Here is a 22,983-nt window from a genome sequence, read left to right on the forward strand (position 1 = left end):
GTCATAATTTTAGTATGTGTTTATTTCTAATATTTTATTCGCGATAGAAAGCACCTTGCATATATATATACATAGTTGTGATCAAGTTAGTACATACAGATGACAAAACCCTAATTCATTTACATGCATATCATAAGCAAAACAAAAACATTTCATTTCACCAGTAATAACATTCATTTACCATTAAAAAAATAATAATAAAGCCAACAAAAAATTGTTGTGTTGCCCTCAAGTGGAAAAATGGGAAATTTGGGTAGGACGGTCGGATTATTGTTTTATTTTTTAAATTTTTTTTTCAGTTTTTAAAAATCCCCTCAAATATTAAATAATGCTTGTTCAATTAGGGGACATTTGTCAATTTTGACTTCTGGATACCTGTTAGACAACAATTAAAGACTAGTCTTACAATAAAATATTAATTTTAAGTGAAAAACATTGAGTTTTTGAACAAATCTGTAAAAATCATCATTCAAAAAAAAAAAAAAAAAAAAAAATTGCGACCCTGATTTTTTCAGGATTTAGGGTAGGATGGTTGAGGGCAACACAACAATATTTTTTTTGGCCTAATAATTTGACTATCAGTCTATCACAAACAGATCACAACACAATTTGCATGAATTTGGCACACAAAATATACTGAGTACAAAATACACTTAAATCCAAGCAAAAATACTTTATGGTAATGTAGGCTTTCATCTAAGACCATTTTGACAGCATTAATTTCAAAAATGACATAATTGCTCATATAATATTCTGGCATAATTTGGAAAAAGCCATCACACATCAAGAGAAGGGTAAAATGGATGCATCCAGAAACCATGTTACCCCTTGTGCCTAATTATCCCTCCCTTCCTCTCCCCTTGCACACTTAAACTTTTTTTCCTACTTGTAAAAAAGTTTTCTGGATCTGGATCATCTATACTCCCAATTAAGCAGTGAATTCTGCATCACACTAGAGTTGAATAAGTTTTGATAAAAAGATTGATGGACATTTGAAACATCAAAATTTAGCAAAATTTTATACCATGAGATTTTATCTAGTTCTCATTTCTTCAAAATGACAAAAACTTTTAAGGATGGTGTCAAAACTCAATCGCCAGTCGACCACTGATGCCTGGAAGAACTGGTGGTTGACCATATTCTATTAAATCAGGCCCAATAATTACCGGTTCTGTGAGGGCGTTGGCAGTCAACCGGTGGTTGATCTTTGAAGGGACAACAGAACATGGTTAAACCATCGTTTCTACCATGGTACCTGCAATCAACCAGCGCTTGGCACTGGTGCAGATCGGGGTAAATCCCCCAATAATGTGATAAGTGGGATGGTCCATACAATCATCCCCCAGACTTCTGACCAAAATAACCTCATATTTGGCCATTTTAGTGCAAATTTTTTGCACTCTTCGTGCAAATTTGATCCACTTTTGTACCATGCTCACTAATGGGTAATCTATTCTATTGAATTTAATATGGATTCTATTTGTCATAGTAGATTCACCTCTCTACTTTTAATTAGAGATAGAATTATCAAAGAAGGAACTTATGAAGTCAACTACCGTATTGTTTGTAATAAACGCCGGGGGCGTTGCATTTTTTCCAAAAGGGGGCGTTTATTGGAAGTGAATTGTCAGTGAAAAAGCTTAAAAATCATGTTCAATTTCCCGATGGTGCTCCTATTAAAAGGAGGGATTCACACTATACATGATGGTGGCGCCACGGAAAATGATATTTTCGTGGGAATACAACAAAATTACACCTGTAAGTGCATGGAATTAGTGAAATTCTACCATAATTAGGCAGTGAAATGGATGGGAATTGAGTCATAATAGGTTTTGTCCATTCAATTTAGCGATCGTGACCGACATGACTGATGCAAGTTTTAAGCTTACCTACACGATATGTCATGGAAATGTTCGCATTTTTGTAAATTTTTCACAGAAAAATTGGAGGGGGGCGTTTATTAGAGGGGGAGCGTTTATTACAAACAATACGGTATATCAATAATATGCATATTTATGATATTCCATGTACACACTTATGATGGGAGAAAACAATTGATGATAATCATGAATGTCATCTAAAAGTTTCCTAAAAATTCACTAATATTTGATTAGTACATATATAAAAGACATATTAACGTACTATTATAGTGTTTGCAAACAATTAATACCGTTGCACAGCTTTTAAAAGCTTTTTAGTAGTTGACTAGTTGCCACAATACTCATACAGTTGTGACTATAAATATGATAACTACAATTTTCTTATCCATGCACGTTGAGCACATTTAGATCACCCTAGGTCACAAAAGTCACAGATACCATTAATAATCGCAACTGTGACTATAGTCAACTTTGATATGCAACCATATAGAGAAATAGTACATTGACACAACTTTGGCATTTGGAAAACTTATTTTATCATTTGAATACCTGAAGTCCAAGGGTGAAAATAAGAGAGCTTGAACCAGGGGCCACTTTGGCAAAAAAAAGTGGCCCATGGTTCACCAAGATTTGGAAGAACCAGGGGCCATTTCCAATGACCAAGGGGCCAATAAAAATAAAGATGTGCTGGATGAGTTAAATAAGCACTACATGTATATGCTTGTAATTTGATATTTTTGGTTCACTATCAAGGGACCAGTTTTGTGAGAAAAGTGTCCCCTGGTCAACTAAAATTGAGATGGAACCAGGGGCCATTTCAGAGTTTCTGGGGGCCAAACGGCTCCCGTCTCCCACTTAATTTCGTCCCTGCTGAAGTCGTGCACAAATATGTTTCCAATGTGGCACATTTTGAAAGCTATGTGAAAAATATGCGCGCTGGTTGATAAAGGATTGTGTCTATATAGTCCATTTCAAATTCATTTGGAGTAATTGTTACTTTTGTGCAGGTGTTATTATCAATTGAGGGATTCACCAACTCCACACAGGTTAGGAACAGATCAATAATACTTATTCTGTTACCTATTTCGGACAATGGTCGAAGTCCAATGCCCTATTTATCCCAATGCTCCGATGTAATATGGAATCTTTTATAATGCATACAAAGCACAAAATATAGCCTTAAATTAAAATATGTTCTCAGATTGAGGTAAACATGGTATATTTGGCTATTCCAGTTGAAAGACATGACCTTAATCCATTTTAAATCTGCACAGTGTGAGATTAAGGTCATGTCTTAGCGGTGTATAAGTTTTAACTGGAACAGCCCATTTATGACTTCAAGATTTCCATAAATCACACACACTCAACATGATTGCACCATACTTTCTATTACAGAGGTCATACAGCCATTGGCAGTGTAATTTGCTCCTCCTCCTCCTCTTCCTCCCTTTCCTTCCCCTCTCCTCCTATAGGTCCTCTACCTGGCGGAAGTTGTGTCTGGATACGTTGGACTCTTCTAAGTGGCCACACAATGTGGGAAGCTTTGGCATGTACTAATCCAAGAGATACCTTCAAACAAGAAAGAAATGTGTCATGACTCATGATCACAAAATTTCAAGGGATAAATGCAAGTTTTATATTGGATCCACAAGTTCCCCCTAATGCTTTTTGAAATGAATGGAAAAATATTTTACAAAATGTATATGTACAATGGTATGTGTAGCCTATTTGTTTTACACATCTGGACCAATTTATAGTGTAACACATACATCATTGCATTTGGTCACAATGATTCATTATGTAAAAAGATCATTTTAAAAGTTGCACCTGAGTCCATAGGAGTCAACTCTCAAACAATACAGTAGGCCAGGTCTATTCATGTGTTTGTTAAGCGTATAGGAGTTATTCGTAGAGTAAAGCAATACCTTCCTTTGAAAACTGTCAAAATGCTTTGCAAGCCCTTGTCTTTCCTCATTTTGACTACTGCAGTTCTGTTTGGTCCAATTTCAGTGCCTGTCACAAAAATGAGCTCCAAATTTTGCATAATAGGCTAGCCCGTGTTTTGCTCTCCATGAGACATCAGAACTTCAGTAGACAATATGATGAGGGACCTGGACTGGGTTAAACTTAGCTGTAGATGGGAGCATCAATTACTTATTTTAACTTTTAAATGTCTCACACAAATTGCTCCTGAGTATCTTTCTTCTAATTTTACCTTCACTCATTCTACACATTCTAAATGTACAAGGGGTCAATCTCAAAACAGCTTGGTTGTTCCAATATGGAAAACCTCTTCTGGAAAGAAAACTTTCCTTTACAGATCTTCAGTTGCTTGGAACAAGCTTCCTCCCAATCTTCGTATCAATTTTAATTCAATGAGTTTGGGTGAATTAAAAAATGCAATTGGTCTGTAAGTTTTGTATAATAATTTGAGCTCAACATTGCTGCATTTTTGTTTTGTATCATGTTTGGTTCTTTCATTCTGTATAATATATTTCTATCTTGTTATTATCATGTTCATGTATTGTATATAGAATTATAATCAGGTCTTCCAGGGAGACCAGTACATTTGTATTGATGGAATTTCCTGAATAAATAACGAATAAATAAATAAATAAATAAATAAATAAATAAATAAAGGAAAGTGTTACATTATGTCACATAAACAACTTGCTCAGGCTAAGTACGCAACTTATAAACTTGACATCCACAGAGGTACTATAGTAGGAAACTAGGAATTTCAATTTCAACAGCTGTACATGATCTAACCGTATATCGTGTATTTCAAACAACAACGCGAACACACAACCATGGATACAATAAAACCAATCACGAAAGCGTTGGCATGGTTGGATTCACTTCAACACTATGCACGCACAGTCGCACATGCAGGCATACATTGCGCAGGCTGTGTTCATTCAATTGAAATTTCCACTGTAGTAGAAGGTACATAGATTACGCCATGAAAAGGGTAGTTATATATTTGCTAACATTAAACTTAAATTACATATATGTTCAAAATGCTACATTAATTGGTAATAATAATAATAATAATAATATGTACACTTGTAAAGCGCGCAGATCCGCAATAAACGCTCGTGGCGCATACAGAGCAAAACAAAATATACCAGCAGGAAAAATGGAAACAAGGAACAAATGCAATCAACAATAGTACATTTCAAGATACATGAAGTAAAAAATAACATAGTAAACTACAAATTAATCCAGCTCATAAGCAAGTTAGAAAAAATGTTTCTTGAGTGAGGATTTGAATGACTCGATTGACGAGCAACTGCGAATAAAATTGGGAAGACTGTTCCATATGCGAGGGGCTGCCACAGAGAAGGCGCGATCACCCCATGACCGAGATGATTTAGGTTGAACAAGGAGGGTTTTATTTGCGGAACGGAGACCGGGGCGAGAAGGGTTGTAAAAGTCAAGAAGTTCATATATGTATGGGGGTACACCCTGTAAAATACATACACCATTTATTTTGTACAATACAGATGGACATTCTTGCCAGTTCTATGTTTAATTCCAGCTGAAAATAATATATTAAAATCCAGTTGAACTTTACACAAAAAAATGGCTTTAAAATTGTTTTGAATTCCAGTGTATTCCAAACCTTTTCCACGTTATATCGATAAAAAAGGTTTGAATGTGGAATTATTTAAACGATTGAATTTGGGTTAGCCCATTATTATCTAGATCTAAGACAAGGTAAAATGGGATATTCCGGTTGAATTCCATACACCCCCTATAAAAGACATGACCATAATCTCCCACACAGGGGTGTAGATTTCAAAGGAGTCAACCATTCACATATCCCCATTTGAATTTCTCACTCCCTGTGTGGGAGATTAAGGTCATGTCTTCCATAGGGGGTGTATGGATTTCAATTGGAATAGCTCAAATAAGATACTTACAGGACCAAACACATTGCTGTCCAGACTAACACTATTATGATCACCTTCAATCCAGCAGTGGCCTTCAGGAACAACAAGATAGCGGTTCTTATAAGTCAATGTCCTAAAAGAGAATTCGATATCATCATAGAATCAGTTCTGTTAAATTAGGGAAGAGTTATTTATTTTTTCTATCGTGTAATCCCACTCTAACCCATACCACATTTTTGTTAACACCATCTAAAATGAAACATATCTATTTTAGTCAGGTAGTGAGAAAAATATGAGCTTTCTTCTGATACCAATTAAAACCTCAGTTTTGATGAAGAAAAATGGGGGATGAGGCTATCGATTGGGTCACACCCCTTGAAAAGTTACAAAATATATTACCCTTTATGCTGAATATGTTGTATGTCCTTTTATATTTCATTATACTTAGAATATTGATTGATTGAGTAGGTTACCTGAATGGGTGACTCCATTTGAAATCTTTACCCCCTGTGTGAAAGATTAAGGTCATGTCTTCTGCAGGGGGTGTATGGGATTTCAACAGGAATAGCCCATTTCCACTCTTTAATATTGGTAAAATAAAAAGTACATGTATTCCCTTGGACTTCCAACTTACTTAATCCTGTCGCCTTCCAAAGCAATAACACGCTTGATCAGAGTCTCATTGGCTTGCCGTGGAGACCTAAGAATAAGAATTATAACAAATTCAGTGGTGACTGCTTCCAAGAATAATTTCTACACCAACTCCAACAAAACCCCAAACAAGTCGCCAGATATTGTTTGAGTTACAGGCCTTTAAGGTGGTGTGGTACTACATCACTGGAATTTCAGTGACTCATACAAGACAATCGGTGCATTATTTATGATAAAAAAAGAGGTACAGCTAGAATGTACCTCATTTCTTGACATACTGTATATAATGAACCACTTGTCTTGAATCACTGAAATTTCAGTGAAGTAATTGATTCCTTGCCCCTATAATATACATAACTTTTGTTACCAGTGTGTAGTTATTTTTTTGACAAAAATGCAAAATTGATCACAAAATTTATCAGGTTGGTATATACATGTAATAGTACCACCTTACTGACCTTAAAGATGACATTCCCATAAAAAAAAAAAAAAAATTGGAATTCTTAATTTCATGGTTTTAACTGTGGGAGTAAGTGGACTTTCAAGTCAATAAATAACAGTTGAACTATGATAATCCCTATTCAATCCTGTGTAAGGCAGGAAACTAATTGGCCCATTACCCAGAATAGCTATTTGGAAAAAATATCAAGGCATCATTTACAAATTTATCCATATCTATATCCATATCAGGTATTGATGCTATTTATATAATTTTGGTATCATTTTAAAGCTTATTGTTTAGTGCTTATATTTTTATTCAAATCATGAAATGTCAAAAATGAGGCTTGTTCCTGGTTTTATCAGAGTGGGTCACATACATGTAGTTGTAAAAGTGGTAATTTTTGTATACATGTGTAATATTTTGTGCTCTGCTGAGTGCTGATTTGGAATGACTTTGCCTGTTTTTAAATTCACCACATTGGTGCATTCTTATCTTCTATGGAAAACGTACCCTAATCTCCCACACAGGGAGTGTGAATTCCAAATGGGGTTACCTGAATGGACGACTCCATTTGAAATATACACCACATATGTGGGAGGTTAAAATCATGTCTTCCATAGGGGATGTATAGATTCAACTGGAATCAGCACATTTTACAAACGGACCAAGTGCCTTAGAATTAAAGCCCTGATTTGTTGCTTAAATTTTTTTACTTACGCTAAAGACACAATATCACCTCTCTTAATGTTCCCATCTCGTACTCCCATTCGACTAAGAAATACCACATCTCGACTTGGTGATGAGCTGGGGTTGAAAACAGGCTGCAAAGAAAGAAAGATAATTGAGTCTTATTTTATTTTGAAAATTCTTATTCAGGAGGGCCATAGCAAATGGGTGGCATACCCTGGCATGTCCATTGTTGAGTTGAATTGTTCTTTATTCTAAGTTTCTTTATTTTCTAAATGTCATATCAAATTTAACACAGGAAATGTATCTTAGCTGAAAGCACTCCGGTGAGTGTACCAAATTTGAGTACCATAGCGTGGAAGTATAATTTTGCTTTCTATTTACATTTACCACTACATTTTGAGGGTATTTTTTATATGACCCAACTGATGTTTTTGGTCCACTTTCCCTCATATGGCAAATTTTATAATCAAATTTGACTTTTATTGCCAGTTAGTACTACAATGTAAAGGATTGCGACTCACAAGCTATGTTTCATTTGGCAAAACAGGATAATTAATTTTTAATTATAATTCTATACAATTTGTGCTGTATTTTTCTGGAATCGGGAGTAATTTAAATTACCTGCATTGATTTTCCATCAACTGTTGCAAGGTATCCCACATTATCAAACAAAGTCAATGAAGCTACTGCACCAACTGCAAATCCTCCAGCAAATATCTTGACCACTTTGCTCCCTGTTGCCGCCATTGCTTAAATCTAAGTCAGCCAACACATACGTCTGTCAGTTTGGTGTCTACAGCTTACACACTACCAAATGACAAAAATAGTAATAATATTATATACTAGGCGGTTACCGTACCCGTATTTGGCGGTTCTCAGCTGTCGCGATTACCTGGCTGATGGTGACTGTACCCACCAAGTTTTATGCCCATAGGACAGTTTTTACTAATTTGACCTCAGATGACCCCTTGTGACCTCAAAATGACCTTCCAAAATTTGGCAATGTTGACTGTACCCACCACGTTTCATGCCCATACGACAGTTTTTAGTAATTTGACCTTGGATGACCCCAAAATGACCCGTCAAAAATTTGACTCTAAAAGTTGACTGTACCCACCAAGTTTCATGCCCATACGACAGTTTTACTATTTTGACCTCAGCAGACCCCTGAATGACCTCGGGTGATCTTGGCCCACTTACTGAAACAAACTTGTTCTGTCTGAGGTCCAGATGCACCCACCCATCAAGTTTGAGGAACGTGCGACCCCTAGTCTCCGAGAAAATAGGCGGAAAACAGTTTGTACTAATTTGACCTCAGATGACCCCTGGGTGACCTTGACCCACTAACCAATACAAACTTGTTCCGTCTTAGGTCAAGATGCACCTACATTGTACCCACCAAGTTGCATGCCCATATGACAGTTTTTACTAATTTGACCCCTAGATGACCTCTGGTGACCTCAACCCACTAACCAATACAAACTTCTTCTGTCCCGGGTCAAGAGTCAAGACGCACCCACCCGTCAAGTTTGAGGAACGTGCGACCCCCCGTCTCTGAGAAAAACAGTTTTTACTAATTTGACCCCTGGATGACCTCGGGTGACCTTGACCCACTAACCAATACAAACTTGTTCTGTAAGGGGTCAAGCTGCACCCACCCACCAAGTTTGAGGAACGTGCGACCCCCAGTCGCCGAGAAAATAGGCGGACAGACAGACACACACACACACAGACAGACACACAGACGATGCGTATTATTATATAGATTATAATACAAGACATCATTTCTAGGATTCCATATCTTAGATTAGAGCAAATTTTGAACAGTGCTTACTGAACTTCTGTTGCTAAGTTACAGTGTCATCCTTCATCAATTTCTACTCTATTTTAATAGCTCGGTACTTTAGTTTAGATGCCCTTGAATTCTAACGGTGAGCAAATTTGAAGCTAGACTTCTCAAGCAAAAACCAATGCTCAATGCTCATGGTTTATTATGATGGCTCATGCTTAGCATTTTAAGATCACACGTACCATGAACAATAAAAGTTCTTACAAACAAGTAATGCCAACACAATCATATAGCAAACTTTTTTTAATTTCATTGTTTTGTATGTTTGTTGGGTGTTGATCAAGAAATCTATACTCAATCCAGGCCACTGACAAAAGACGATGGATAGAGCTTGAAGTTGGAGCTACCTCAAATCGCATCAGAATCAGCAAAGCATATCACCATGTAAAGCAATGGAAATTCGGAAGTAAACAACGCCAATCACGATGGGTATAGCGACCGAAAAGGTTGCTCAAATGACACGTCAGCAAATTGTTAGCATGGCTAATCTCTTAAAAAATCAAAATGAGCAAACTTTGCTCTGAACTTGACGATGCAGATAAGTCATCAAAATAAATTTCAGTAACATTAAACTTACACACAATTGTTTTAATGCGTTTGAAAATTGGAGACAATTAAGTGACTGAATTTATCGTTCCACACTCTATCTACATGCAGGGGCGGCGCCAGGGTATTTTGATAGGGGGGCAAAACAATTTTGGAAATTTGTTATGCAGCGCGACAGCGCTGCCCGTCGCGCTTGTCTGAGGGGGGATGTGCCCCCCTCAGAATTGGAAAAATTTTCAAAATGAAAGCACAAATGAAGCCATTTGATGCACCATTTTCACCCCCTTTTAGGGTTATTTATTTATTTTCTAACCGCATATTTTTATGGATTTCATTCACGGGCCCGACTTTCAGCCCGCTGGTTTTAGGCAAATCCAGCACCTTTTGGCAACAGAATAAGTTCATGGTACAAATGTGCGAGAAGTGAAATATGGTGGAAATGTAAAATAAAAGTCGTAAGCGTGAAAAAATTGGCACTTTTTGGTCTAAAATGGCCAAATATGAGGGTACTTTAGTCAGAAACCAGGAGCGTTGGAAGGTGCCCCTATGATCACTAAAAGCGAAAAGGTCCACTTTGCGGCGTGGCGAGAAAAAAAATGCTTTTTCAGTCAGAAAAGGACAAAATTGCCCATTCGCGAGTGTAGCGGCTTAAAAATTAGGTTCTTTATGCTTTCTTGGTCAAAATTTTAGGAAAAGGTCCAAAACAGGGCCATCATTTCAAAATCAGCCCCAATAAATCCTGGCTACGCCCTGGCCGTCCGTATGAAGCCAATTGCTTATTTACGCTCGTATATTGGTGCATAATGTTTACACTATTTCTGATACAATGTGATGAAACCCCGTAAAAGTTGTGTAATATCGGACTGAAAGTAAACTTATTTAAAATGATTAATTGCTGCATGACACAGACTTGCATGTATTGCCGCGCCAGGAAAATGACGTAGCCAGGATTTTTCCAAAGTTGTGGGGAGAAAAGGCAAGAGAGAGGCCATGCGACTTTTATGGGGAAAATTTGCGAAAATGGGTCCAAAATATAAAATCAACAACTTGAAAACCGCGTGGGTCAGCATTCCACAAGGGGCAAGATCCGAAGGGGGGAGTTTCCTCCTTTTAACCATGGCCAGGGAGGGGAATTTCTCCTTTTCTTCTTCTCCCTCCTCTCTTTCTCTCCCCTCCCTTTTCTCTCTCCTTCTCTTTCCGAGTCTTTTTCCTTTCGTTTACCTCTTTTTTGAAAATTATAGGGGGGGCAATTGCCCCCTTGTCCCCCCTGTGGCGCCGCCCCTGTCTACATGTACTGTACTGATCCACACCAACTATGTATAATTTGTGGATCCCATAGTAGACAGATTTCTCGGTCAAGTTGGGTGTTGCTCGAGAAGTCTAGCCAAGAATTTGCTCACCGATAGCTTTACATTCTAGGCTAGAGACCATTGCATTCAAAATCTAGTTGGATTCGCTGAAGCATGACACCGTGTAAAGCAATGGAAGCTCAGAAGTAAACACAGCCTAGTCACTGTTATTGGTTTTCCCTATAGCCGTGTACTCGCTGCGTAGTCCCTAGCAGTCTAGTGAGTAGATTTTCTTGCAATATTTGGCCTATTTACCTTCAAATTTGATCCTTACATGTACTTTGATTCCAGCACAATATCCAGCGTAGTAAAAAATAAATTTTTGGCGTTTCTGATCGTCACGATGAAGCATTTTTCAGGACAAAAATGGTTGTTCGGTTCTTCGTCTCATTTGTTTAGTCGTCGGTAAGATGAGAGGAACTTCCGGTGTACTTAATTGATGGGAATGTTCTATTATGCGTATGGGAGGCAGATTTATATTGTTGTGTTTCGCAAAGATGGCTTATTTTTTAATGTGCTATGTGCATATATGTATATATAAAGAAATACAGAACTGTATAAATTATTCCTGAAGGAAGCTGACAACACTTTATATCTCTGAAATGTCTATATCTGTTTTGTATTTTTCCCCTATGATGGTTACGATATCGTTGATGCTGGCATATGCTATTTTCGTGACACAACTATGTCAACAATTACATGAATTAGCCAAGTGACTTGCAATCTAGTAGATATAGAAATAGTACATGTAGGCCTACCGTATTGATAAAAGATTTTATTTAATCATAATAATATTATTGATATTTTGGGTGGTACACTGATTAAATAATGATATTGGTGTGTTTTCGATATGTGAAAATTAGGTGGCCATCAATTTTAGCGTTTATATTTTCACGCGTGACCTGGTTGTTAATCTAATTACCAGTCGTTCAAATCCGTACTTATTGCTGGCATTTTGGGCTTATTTATTGTTACATTTGGCAACCCGGATATTCCTTGTTGTTTCCCGCATCACGTATGTCACCCACTGAATTATGAAGTGTTCCTAGTTTATCTCACCATTTTTGGCGCTAACCTCAATGCTTAGCAATTAGTGCGACTGGTAAATTTTATGTTTGCGCATGCTTAATAGCATTTGTTGCATTCAGTTTGTGATCATTTTGTGGGCCATGGTGAGAAAGACGGCGTCGTAAATCATCTTTATTCGCCGAAATTCCAAATGATATTGCGTTTCAAGAAGTTGGTAAGAATCCTCGCAAATTTTTGATTCTCAATATGAGAACAGTTTTGCATAGTCCAAATTTCAAAGAAATTTGTTAAAATGGAAAAGCGGCGCAAAGTCTTAAGCGTGTAAATCAAATTTACACACAAAATGGGAAATACGAGGCTGATGGACATAGGAACGGCGTCCATGAGCCTCAGCGAGTCTAACACAGCCGATCACAACAGGCGACTGAATCAAAAATGTTGCTAAAATTACACTTCAGCAAAGTTTCAGCCTGTCCAAAATAGGCAAATCTTGCTCAAATTACAGTTGACCAATTGAAATAGCTTTCATACAAATTACAACCTCTGGTGCAAAAAAATGCACCGCTGTCCGAGTGTCCGACCTAAAAACGATAGCAAAGCACTCTAGCTCTCTAAATCTGTGTATTATTAATGCGTAACTACATGTATCGTGTACAAATTCAAAAGCTAGAGTTCTCGAGTATGAGTAAGTTGGGTGTTGTTCATTGTCTCATGATTAGCATGATTAGTGGCAGTAGTAGTAGATCGTAGCTCCTGCCTATATTAGTAGGCGCACCCCTGAATCACAGGGTAGTCTAAAAGTTTGTGTTAAATTAAAGCCAAATGGGAAAGGTTCAACAAAAAAGTAAACACAACATGTGTTCACTTTTTTTTTAAATCCTCTACCAACATGCACCCAACTCTAGCTAAAACACTAAGCTACATCACAAAGCAACATGTCCACTACTACTACTAGACAAAATGTATGGGTGATCAGCTTCAATTGCTGACTTCACATGAAAAACAAACAATAAATATTTTAATTTAATAAGCTTACGTGCAGTACGTGCACGTACAGCACAATGTATCCGCCGCTAAACTAATGGTAAATGGTTGTGTGCAATCTTGTAGTGCATTAATTTTTGACTCACCATTCAAATAGCTATTTGTTCCTTTTGGTGAAAAACTGAGCAATAAATCTACACCTGTAATTTTAGCTCAAAATATAAATCCGCAAAAAAAAATTTTTTGTTCGGTTTTCGAGGGTAAACACAGTCCGTCTCCCTAAAAGCAAAGCTCTAGCCGGACAAGAATTCCTTTAAAATGGTAAATTTAATTTACACTATTTTGGCCCATGAAATAGCAGGCTCCTGAGTCCCTAGCTTCCCTTTTCCATTTCCATTACCTTCCCGATTTTATTGTTCTTTTTTTTTTTTTCAGAATGGCACTTTTCTCATTTCATCCGGAAGGGGGGGGGCACTCCCACTTTGGAGGTGACGCGTTATGTAGGGCTCCCGGGGTAGGGCTGTTAAAGACCATAGATCCCGGGGGTGATGAGGTGATAAATCCCCCCCCCCCAATATTTTGCTGGGGCGGATGATCCATACAATCACCCCTCCAATGTTGATGCCTATATGTGGGTTTCTGACCAAATTAACCTCATATTTGGCCATTTTAGCCCCCAAAGTGCAAATTTTTGAGCGCTGCACACAAATTTATTCCACTTTTCAGTACACAACATTTCATCAATTTAACTTCAATATGGCAAATTTTTTCACGCACAGTTGTACCTTTAACTTACTCTGTCGCAAAAAGGTGCTTGATTCACATTACTTCAAGAATTTTTTTCAACCCCATCCCCCGGATGTCAAAAAGAAATCTACGCTACTGGTTAAGACCCCCTTTTTTTCAGCGTCGCTGTCACCCAAAGACCCCATTTTTTTTATGAACACATGTTCTGTCACCCTGAAGACCCCCTATTTTTTCATTTCATCTGTCACCCTAAGACCCTAACTTTTCATGAACAGCAACTTTCATTTATTACTTATTTTGAAAAACAAGGAAATTTGAAGCCATTTAGAACTAGAAATTCGAAGTTTGAGGTTTCTGTGGCCCTGTTTCAGCTCTCACCCAAAGGTTCCATAAAAAAAGAAAGTCATGCCCCCCACCAGTGACCCCATATTTTTTACATTTTGCTCTCAGTCTCACTGAATGCCAAAAATCATGCTCTCCCCCATGACCCCATATTTTTTACATTTTGCTCTCACCGAATGCCCCTTACTGCAAAATTACCAGCCTTACACCTATATCCATTTCATATTGAAGTGCCCCCCCCAGCTTTTCATTTTTTGTCAGGGGCACTCTGGCCCATCTGTGCCACCCCACCGCTGGCTACGCTACTGGGGGAATATGTTCCCCTCTTTTAAGTACCTGCCAAAAATCTTCCCCCCCCCCCCCCTTTGACTGCCAACAATTGCTTGGCCCCTTTTACCCTGCCAGAGATTGCTTGCCGCCCCTCCCATGGGGGGGGGGGGGACAAATAATTATTGCACAGCCCCTTAGTTGAATGCAAAAGTCTACTGGCAGTGGCAGCACCCAGTCGGAATCAAAAAACTCCCAATTGCTTCCCACCTTTTTGAATTGCCAAAAATTGTTCAGTTGGCTCCTTGTTTTTACCCAAATTTTACCCTCTCAAAAGGCTTATAAAACAGTATGAAATGCTCACATCATTATATATCAAGACCATATTGGGTTTGTGAATTGGGTTCCCCAAAATTTGGCATGTGCAAAAGGGGAAGATTTTTGGCCTCTGGATGATTGAAAAAATGGGGTCTTTGGGTGATACAGGGTGTCCCCCCAAAAAAGAGAACCCTCATTGTGTCCTATTTTTCTCCTATATCTGAAAAGTTGATCAAATATATTTTGGTATGTAAAGAAACCTTCAATCGTTAGCTTTAACAAACCAAAACAATTATTTCAATCGGCTTGCAACTTTTGTTTTGTTTATTTTTCCCTTCCCTTCTTTTTTGGTTTTGGTGGGGCGGTCTTAGAGGTGCCTGGCACCTGTTCGCTCCAGCCATTCACTAGACTTTTTAAAACAAATGTTCCTTTCATTATATTGTGTAATTTTTGATGTAACTTATGTGCAATATTATATATTTTTTGTAATTCTGTGCCAGTGATAAAGTGTAATAAATAAATAAAATAAATAAAATTTTGAAGATATGCCCAGAAAAGTACCAGTTTTTCACTCTGACCACGGATTGCAAACAGAGTGGTTGGATGGGTCATGCTTTCGAGTGGCCTGCAAGATCACTAGACCTCACACACTTGATTTCTTCCTTTGTGGCAAAATGCAAGATCTTCGCAGACATATTACTGCTGCATTCGCAAGTATCCGGCACACAAGGATGGTATAACACAATTTGATGCAATGAGGACCAGGGCTGAAACCTGTATTCGTTAAGGAGGCAACCAGGTAGAGGGCAGAGCAGCACAGTAAACTCACTTCAGAAGAACCAAGGACAAACCAAACAGCCCTTTTCAAGGCTACCTTTTATCCTAAAATTATGATATATGCGGGGATTTATGTTGTAAATAAAAAGAAAGCAAGAAACAACAAAGTAAGAAAGTAAGAAACATAATAAAAGGGTGCAATGAGGGTTCTCTTTTTTTGGGGGACACCCTGTAGATGCTGAAAAGAGGGTCTTAACAGTGGGAGTGGCTGGAGGGGGGGGGGCATTTTTTGGCAGGCCATTTTGAAATTTGCCCCAGGGGACAGATAATTATTGCTCACCCCTAATCCTTCTTTTCATTTTTTTTACTTATGTTCATTTCCTCTATCTCCTGCAATGTAATTTTTCGCACTTTTTCTGGAGCACCCAGCCTAACAACTCTAAGTCAGTCCTCAGGCAAAGTAAATGGCTGGCCACCCTGATATGTAAGACTTTTAGCCCCTTTTCATACTTTTAGCCCATTTTTGTTAATATTTGCCACCCTACTTAGTTGGCTCCCCCATCATCAGATGGTACCATCGAAAGAGGAAAGGTGGCCAAAATATCAATCAGTAACATTGTAATAGAATTGATAAATAACAAGATAAAAAGCCCAAGATCAAAATATAGGATATCAGGAAAAAGAATAAAAATACCAATATGGAACTCACATACACACCCACAATGAAGGGACACACCATTGCAATACCCACTCCTTTATGGCTGAAGACAGTGGGAAATAAAGAAGCAAATTACCAATCACTTTACTTCAATACATTTTGTCTTTATTAATGATTATATCATTTACACACTAGCTTTTACCATCTAACACATTTTTTTTCTCCAGGCTTTGATGTTAAGGCATGAAATCGTACGTCCATTAAACATCTATTTGTCAATAGTGATAACTAAGGCGTACAAATAATTATCATATTATCAGATGGTAGAAAACTATTATAGTACAGGTTTAGGTAGGTGTGCGTATGTGTTTACTGACAAACAAGGACACACACATGACATTTCACATTTCAACAGTGGATCACTCTGCAAAGGGGGACCGTCCTCGGTGTTGGAGGTCTGCAAATGACCACAATTGCATGTATTGTAGTCCTCTTGCTCTATGAAAAAGGATGTTTATCCAGGACCAATTACTAATAATTACCCCCTTTGGCCAATTTCACTCCCAGCTGGACAAGCCCACCCCAATGATAAATCACAGTAGACAAGCCAAAAGATAGAAAATTGTTAAGTACCGTAATAATGGTATTATGGAATCTGTTGGCACACTTTTCACACCATGTTGATAGCTATATAATAGGGCATCAGCAGGGGATAATTGGAGGGACCACAATATATAATGCATTTGTGAGATACGCCCTTTATTGTGCATTAAAAATACCGTCAGCATTTGCTAGGTAAAATTGCATCTCATACACATACACACACAAAATGGTGAAAAACGTCCATGGTTTGAATATTGAATGCGGTTTCAGACATCCGCCTTTGCATAGTCCTAATCTGTGTCCACGTTTGGAGGCGCACACCTATATGAATATGTGTGTTTGTGTGTCAGTGTACTGCAAACCATAATATTTCAAGACATAAAAAAAAATTTAATCACTTGATATCAGATCGGTGGACAAAAGTTATTTCAGTTGAGCTTTAACAAGAACTCGTGTTGTGCAATGTGGGAACTGTTAACAGAGCCAATGCCAAAGTAATATCACTGTGCCTGGAACTTTGACCCTCAACATAATTGATATGCTAAAAATGATTTATATATACACATGAGGTTACAAAACAGTGCCAACAAAAGGCATTACATTATTTTATAATAAATATATAACATTGCACTTTCCAGTAGCTACTATTTACATTGGGTAAGGAGGATTTCCTATACATCCCATCTACCATAGTCTTCAATATCTGTGTATCCTTGTGAAAGATATTCATGAGTTAGACTAAAGTTTGTTTGCTTTATATAAGGCAGAGAAAATAAGACTCATAACACCCGCCGCATATTGACATAGAATGGCAGGCACACTGTTGGGTGCAGTGCTTATGCTAGTTGTGTGTTGCGTAATGCATGACTGGTGCACGCTTATGTGAATTTACGCAAGCGCGAGTTAGGACTTGACTGATGCGCGCAGTAACAAAACGCAAATAATTTCCGCCTTATATAAGCCAAACAAACTTTAGTACAAAGACTCCAGTTTATGGAATAAAGCTGTATTAAAAGCAGCTTACCGAACAATGCTGTACTCTGTGCTAGGCTAATTCTGTGGAGTTTCACACCAAGGATAAACCTCAATCTGGTATAAATGCTTCTCAAAACCACACTTTTCTTCAATGTAATGGTGTGATTTGAATCTAACTTTATACTCTAGGCCAGTACCAAGTAGTGTTTGATATATTCTTAACATCATGAATAGATGCAATAAACATAATCCAATACATTACTTTTAACACACTTATCGCACACATGGTTGTGGGTTAATTAAATCTCACACCGACTACCAAGTACCTAAATTTTAATACGCACATCAATAATCCGCATATGCGTGTCTTTCCTCAGCGCAAAAACAAGCGCGCATAATCACTTTGCATAGCCCCGTATTATGCATTGAGTACTGAACATAATGACACAGAAGATTTAAAACCATTACGGTAGACCATAAATTTTATGGTCTACCTAAGATCCATAAACCCCATGCTCCATTGAGACCTATTGTTAGCAGTGTGGACTCGGTCACGTACAATGTAGCTAAACACATCGCATACATTATTGGACCGCTGGTTGGGAAATCACAACACCATATTATTAACTCCCAGGACTTCGTAAACAAAGTTCGCGATATTCGATTGGATGATAATGAGACTATTACCTCTTATGATGTGTCAGTGTTGTTCACCTGTGTACCACCGAAGGAAGCGATAGACTGTGTTAGAGAATTTCTAAGGAAGGATAACACCTTGAATGAGCGCACGAAACTTAGTCCAGACCAAGTTTGTGAACTTCTGGAACTTTGTCTTAATACCACCTATTTCGTCTATGATGGAAAATATTACAGACAACGCCATGGATGCGTTAATGGGATCGCCGGTTTCACCGATTGTTGTAAACCTGTTTATGGAACAGTTTGAACGGTTGGCTCTTGCATCATATACCGTCACCCCCCCCCTACGCACTGGTTTCGATATGTCGACGACACATGGGTGAAGATTCGTAAGGATCAATTAACCCCCTTCTTTGATCACATAAATAGTGTCAACGAACATATTAAGTTCACCCAGGAAGAACTCAAGGAAGGCAAACTTGCCTTTTGGACTGTTTAGTTACAGTGGAAAGTGATGGTCGCTAGAAACTTCTGTGTACAGAAAGGAAACACACACAGATCAGTACTTGTTATTTGATTCCCACCATCCACTGATTCATAAGCTCGGAGTAATACGGACACTATTTCATAGAGCGGACACGATTCCGTCAAGCGAGAACGCAAAGGAAAAGGAATGCGAACACCTTCAGAAGGCCTTCAATCTTTGCGGATATCGCGATTGGACTTTTCACAAGGCTCTCTCTCAAACCAAATCAGCTGATAAAGTGTCCACCGCACAAGCTACGCAAGGTGACGGTGAATCTAAACGTGGCAGGAACGTGACTATACCATACGTATCTGGACTGTCGGAGAAACTTCGCAGAATTTTCAAAGATCAAGGAATCCCAGTGTCGTTCAAACCTAAGAACACTTTGCGGCAAGCGCTGGTCCATCCCAAGGACAAACAACCAAAGGACAAACAAAGCAACATTGTGTACGCAATTCAGTGCAAGGACAGTGGATGCGATGACCTTTACATAGGGGAGACCAAACAGACTCTAGCGAAGCGCATGTACCAGCATAGGAGAGCTAGCACTGGTTGCGGAGACTCTGCGGTTTACACGCACTTAGATAGCACTAATCATTCATTTGACAACAAGGACGTCAAGATATTAGATCGCGAAAAGCAGATGGTTTGAGAGAGGAGTCAAGGAAGCGATTTATGTTAAACGGAGGAGCCTTCACTTAATAAGGGAGGCGGGCTACGACACAACTTGGCAGGGGCCTATTGTTCAGCGATAAAGAAGATCCCTCAGAGGTTGGGCTCATCTTCGACCTGTGACGTAACATCCTCTTCACAGGTCAACAAACTTTTGCCGCTTTAACATCAGTTGGCCTGATGATGCATCCGAGATAGGATGTGAAATATTGCCACTCACAAAAACGTAAGTCCAGTAGATCAGATTATAATAATTTCATAGTCATTACGGTAAGGTACAATTTGAAGAATACTTTAAACAACAAAATCTTCTTGTTTTTATCAAAGCATATTTCTGAAATGGTGGTAATGAATGACAATAATTACCGTGCACTACCTGTTTTGAGGTCATTTTGTGAAATAGTCGGGGTTATTTTAGACCCTGGTATTTTTCCTTAAGAATCCAAGCTCTCCGAAAATACCCAAATCGAACCCCTTCATAAACACAATCTATGAAATCAAACACTAAATAATTTTAATGCTCAATATCAAATAAGCTTGTTGTATCTAAGCAAGATGGACATTCCAAACTTGTACTTTGTCATCATAATATGAGCAGTGGCGGCGCCAGGAAATTTTTCGGGGGGCATTAGGGGGAAAAGTGCATTTCAGGGGGGCAAAATCAACAAAGTTTGCGTAAAATTACCGTAAAAGGGGAAATTTTCGTAATTTTGGGTTTTTTCTGGGGGCAACAGGGGGCAAGAGTTCTGACTGGGGGGGCATTTGCCCCCCCATGCCCCCCCGTTGCGCCGCCACTGAATATGAGGCCAGTTATAAATATTATCTTTTATCAAACTTGGATACACTAGTATGATAATACTACAGCTGTTATAATAGGGCAGGCTAATATGAGGGACTGAGAATATATGATTCCGGACAGGCTACAAAATCACACTCTAAGAGGTGATTAAAATCACATCTAGCAGTCCAGCACTGTTCATTATTTTAGAAGCGCCAAGATGTGCTTGTACTTTGTGTCCATCTTAAATAGGTATTTTACAAGATCACTCAACCTAGTACTGTAATACCTGTATTCCTAACATATTAACCCTATGGCTTGCATTCTCCACAGGTATGTTCCTATGATACAACACATATGTTAATGGCTTAGCGGCAAAAAGACATATCTCCATTAGCTGCTGTGTACATATGTCCCTGCAATATGCACAAGTTCACTAGTGCGCACTCAACAGGGCATGCACAGTGCATTGAATAAACTCGCATACCGTGAAGATTTGCCTAATGGTGCACTTGGGCTCCTTTGCCTTGGGGTAAATTTCATGTGAAATAGAGAGCTCTAAAATTCTAAAAAGAATAAAGGTTCTGTGTCCTTATTTGCTGGTTGGAATTTTACAGGAGGGCACTTTAAGGTTGAACCTAAAATTCCACTTATGTATCAGGAGCCCAAAATGTCATTAGGCGAATCTTTAAGGTATATCACATGTAATCATACACACAGCAGCCAAATGGAGATACATCTATGTGCCACTGAGACATTTATGTTATGATTAGCAATGGAAAAAACACAGTATATACATGCATGATCCTCACAGAGAGTGTGATTTAAGTTGCACAAACTTCACACCTCAAGGTAAAATACTATGACCAAACTTGCATTTGGAGGTTCACTGAGTGTAGACATTGGTCACACTGAATTCAGTGGATTGGTTACGTTGACATTTTGGTTCCATGGTTTGGTCAAAAACAAAAATACTCCTGAAAACAGTGAGGCAATCAAAGTTTCATCAATAAAACAGAGGAAAATGTCTTGTCCCAATAGATATTCATTGAACTATTCCATTTAAAGTCAACACCACCCCAGTTGAAGATGTTGACAAATATTCCACTGGGAGTATGAATTTCAAATGGAATGGACATTTTAGGCAGCTCCATTTGAATTCCACACACCCTCTGAGAAATAGTCCACCTGAATCTTCCACATTCAACCTGAATCTTCCACAGAGAGAGGGTGAGTTTTAAATAGAGTTGGTTAATGTGCTAATTCAATTTGAAATTCGTACTTCAAAAGATATTTCAAAATTCTTCCACAGAGGGAGTGTGGACTTTAAATGGATTAGCCCCTTACTAACTTGTTTTGATTTCACTGATGTCAATTTCACACATATCATCAATGTGACGAGTAGCATATTGTACTTGATCGGGAAATTTATATTCAGACGTAAGTCGTATATTTGTTGTGGCACAAATATTACATAATTATGTCCACGCACTGTGTCAACATCAACTCTGCAGTGACATCCAGAGTATTTGAGACACGTAAAAGCACTACGGTAGTGATGTCCCGGTGCTCGACTCCTTCAATACCTTCATATACATATTTTATCTTTAAGCAGCAAGTCCCAGTTGATTTGAGTAGAAAAGACTTCCCTGTCTAACCACACCTCATAAAATCTTTTAAATTCCTCACTTAGTTCTATTTTCTGGCTTAGTACGCTCTGTAAATTATTATCAAATGGAAGGAACTCGGGATCTTTGATGCCGATTGAGTCGTAGCGTCTTGCGTTGAACCTGTCTACGCATGCACGCAGGGCGCATTCCTCTGCTTGGAAATCCCACGGTCTGGCATCCATGTCTGAAAAAGGAAATGAGAATAGTCTTGAATGATGTTTCTGAAAGCATAACGTTTGCAGATGGGTAAAACTTCAAGCTACATCATGGAATTTTGTACACATTTGGGCTGTTGTTTGGCCCATTTCATCCAGATCACAGTGCTACAGTTTATTTGGATATTAGAATACAACCTTACAGGGCAAATCATATCAGATTTTAGATTGCCAATACACAAACATCACTCTGCCAGACCAGGACAGTTGATCAAATAATATAACGTTTTTGGTAAAAGTTTTAATGATAACAAGGGTTATACCAGTTTCCGATGGAAGCTGTATCCAGGGAGGTACAAAAATGACCATACCATGACCTTCCCTGCAAAGCTGCAAACCATCCCTGAAATAATGTTTGCTCCCTCTACTCCAACAAAAAATTTAGAGAACAAACCTTGACCAATATATTGCGTACCATTGCCATAAGCCCAGTCATCATTGAATCTGCGTCTCACTTTGTTATAGATAGCCGACACTGGT

General features: G+C 38.4%; 2 protein-coding genes across 3 annotated transcripts in view; both read right to left on the reverse strand.

Annotated features, from left to right (window-relative positions):
- Positions 1-1,742: 1,742 nt before the first annotated feature.
- On the reverse strand, positions 1,743-13,581 carry LOC140148130 (mitochondrial inner membrane protease subunit 2-like). Its single transcript, XM_072169987.1, has 6 exons — positions 13,463-13,581; positions 8,181-8,366; positions 7,587-7,690; positions 6,411-6,476; positions 5,807-5,909; positions 1,743-3,449 (listed from the first exon to the last, which is right to left on the reverse strand). Exons 2-6 carry the CDS (start codon positions 8,304-8,306, stop codon positions 3,279-3,281), a joined length of 570 nt encoding a protein of 189 aa, XP_072026088.1. The 5' UTR covers positions 8,307-8,366; positions 13,463-13,581; the 3' UTR covers positions 1,743-3,278.
- Positions 13,582-21,470: 7,889 nt separating this feature from the next.
- LOC140148137 (striatin-interacting protein 1 homolog) overlaps positions 21,471-22,983 on the reverse strand; it is a 39,675-nt gene continuing 38,162 nt past the window's right edge. For both annotated transcript variants that reach the window (XM_072169995.1, XM_072169994.1), the window contains exon 21: positions 21,471-22,472. In XM_072169995.1, the coding sequence (XP_072026096.1) occupies positions 22,207-22,472 (266 nt within the window). In that variant the 3' untranslated portion in view covers positions 21,471-22,206. The remainder of the gene's footprint in view (positions 22,473-22,983) is intronic.

Source organism: Amphiura filiformis, chromosome 3 (genome assembly GCF_039555335.1).
Source record: "Amphiura filiformis chromosome 3, Afil_fr2py, whole genome shotgun sequence".
Lineage (NCBI taxonomy): Eukaryota > Metazoa > Echinodermata > Ophiuroidea > Amphilepidida > Amphiuridae > Amphiura > Amphiura filiformis.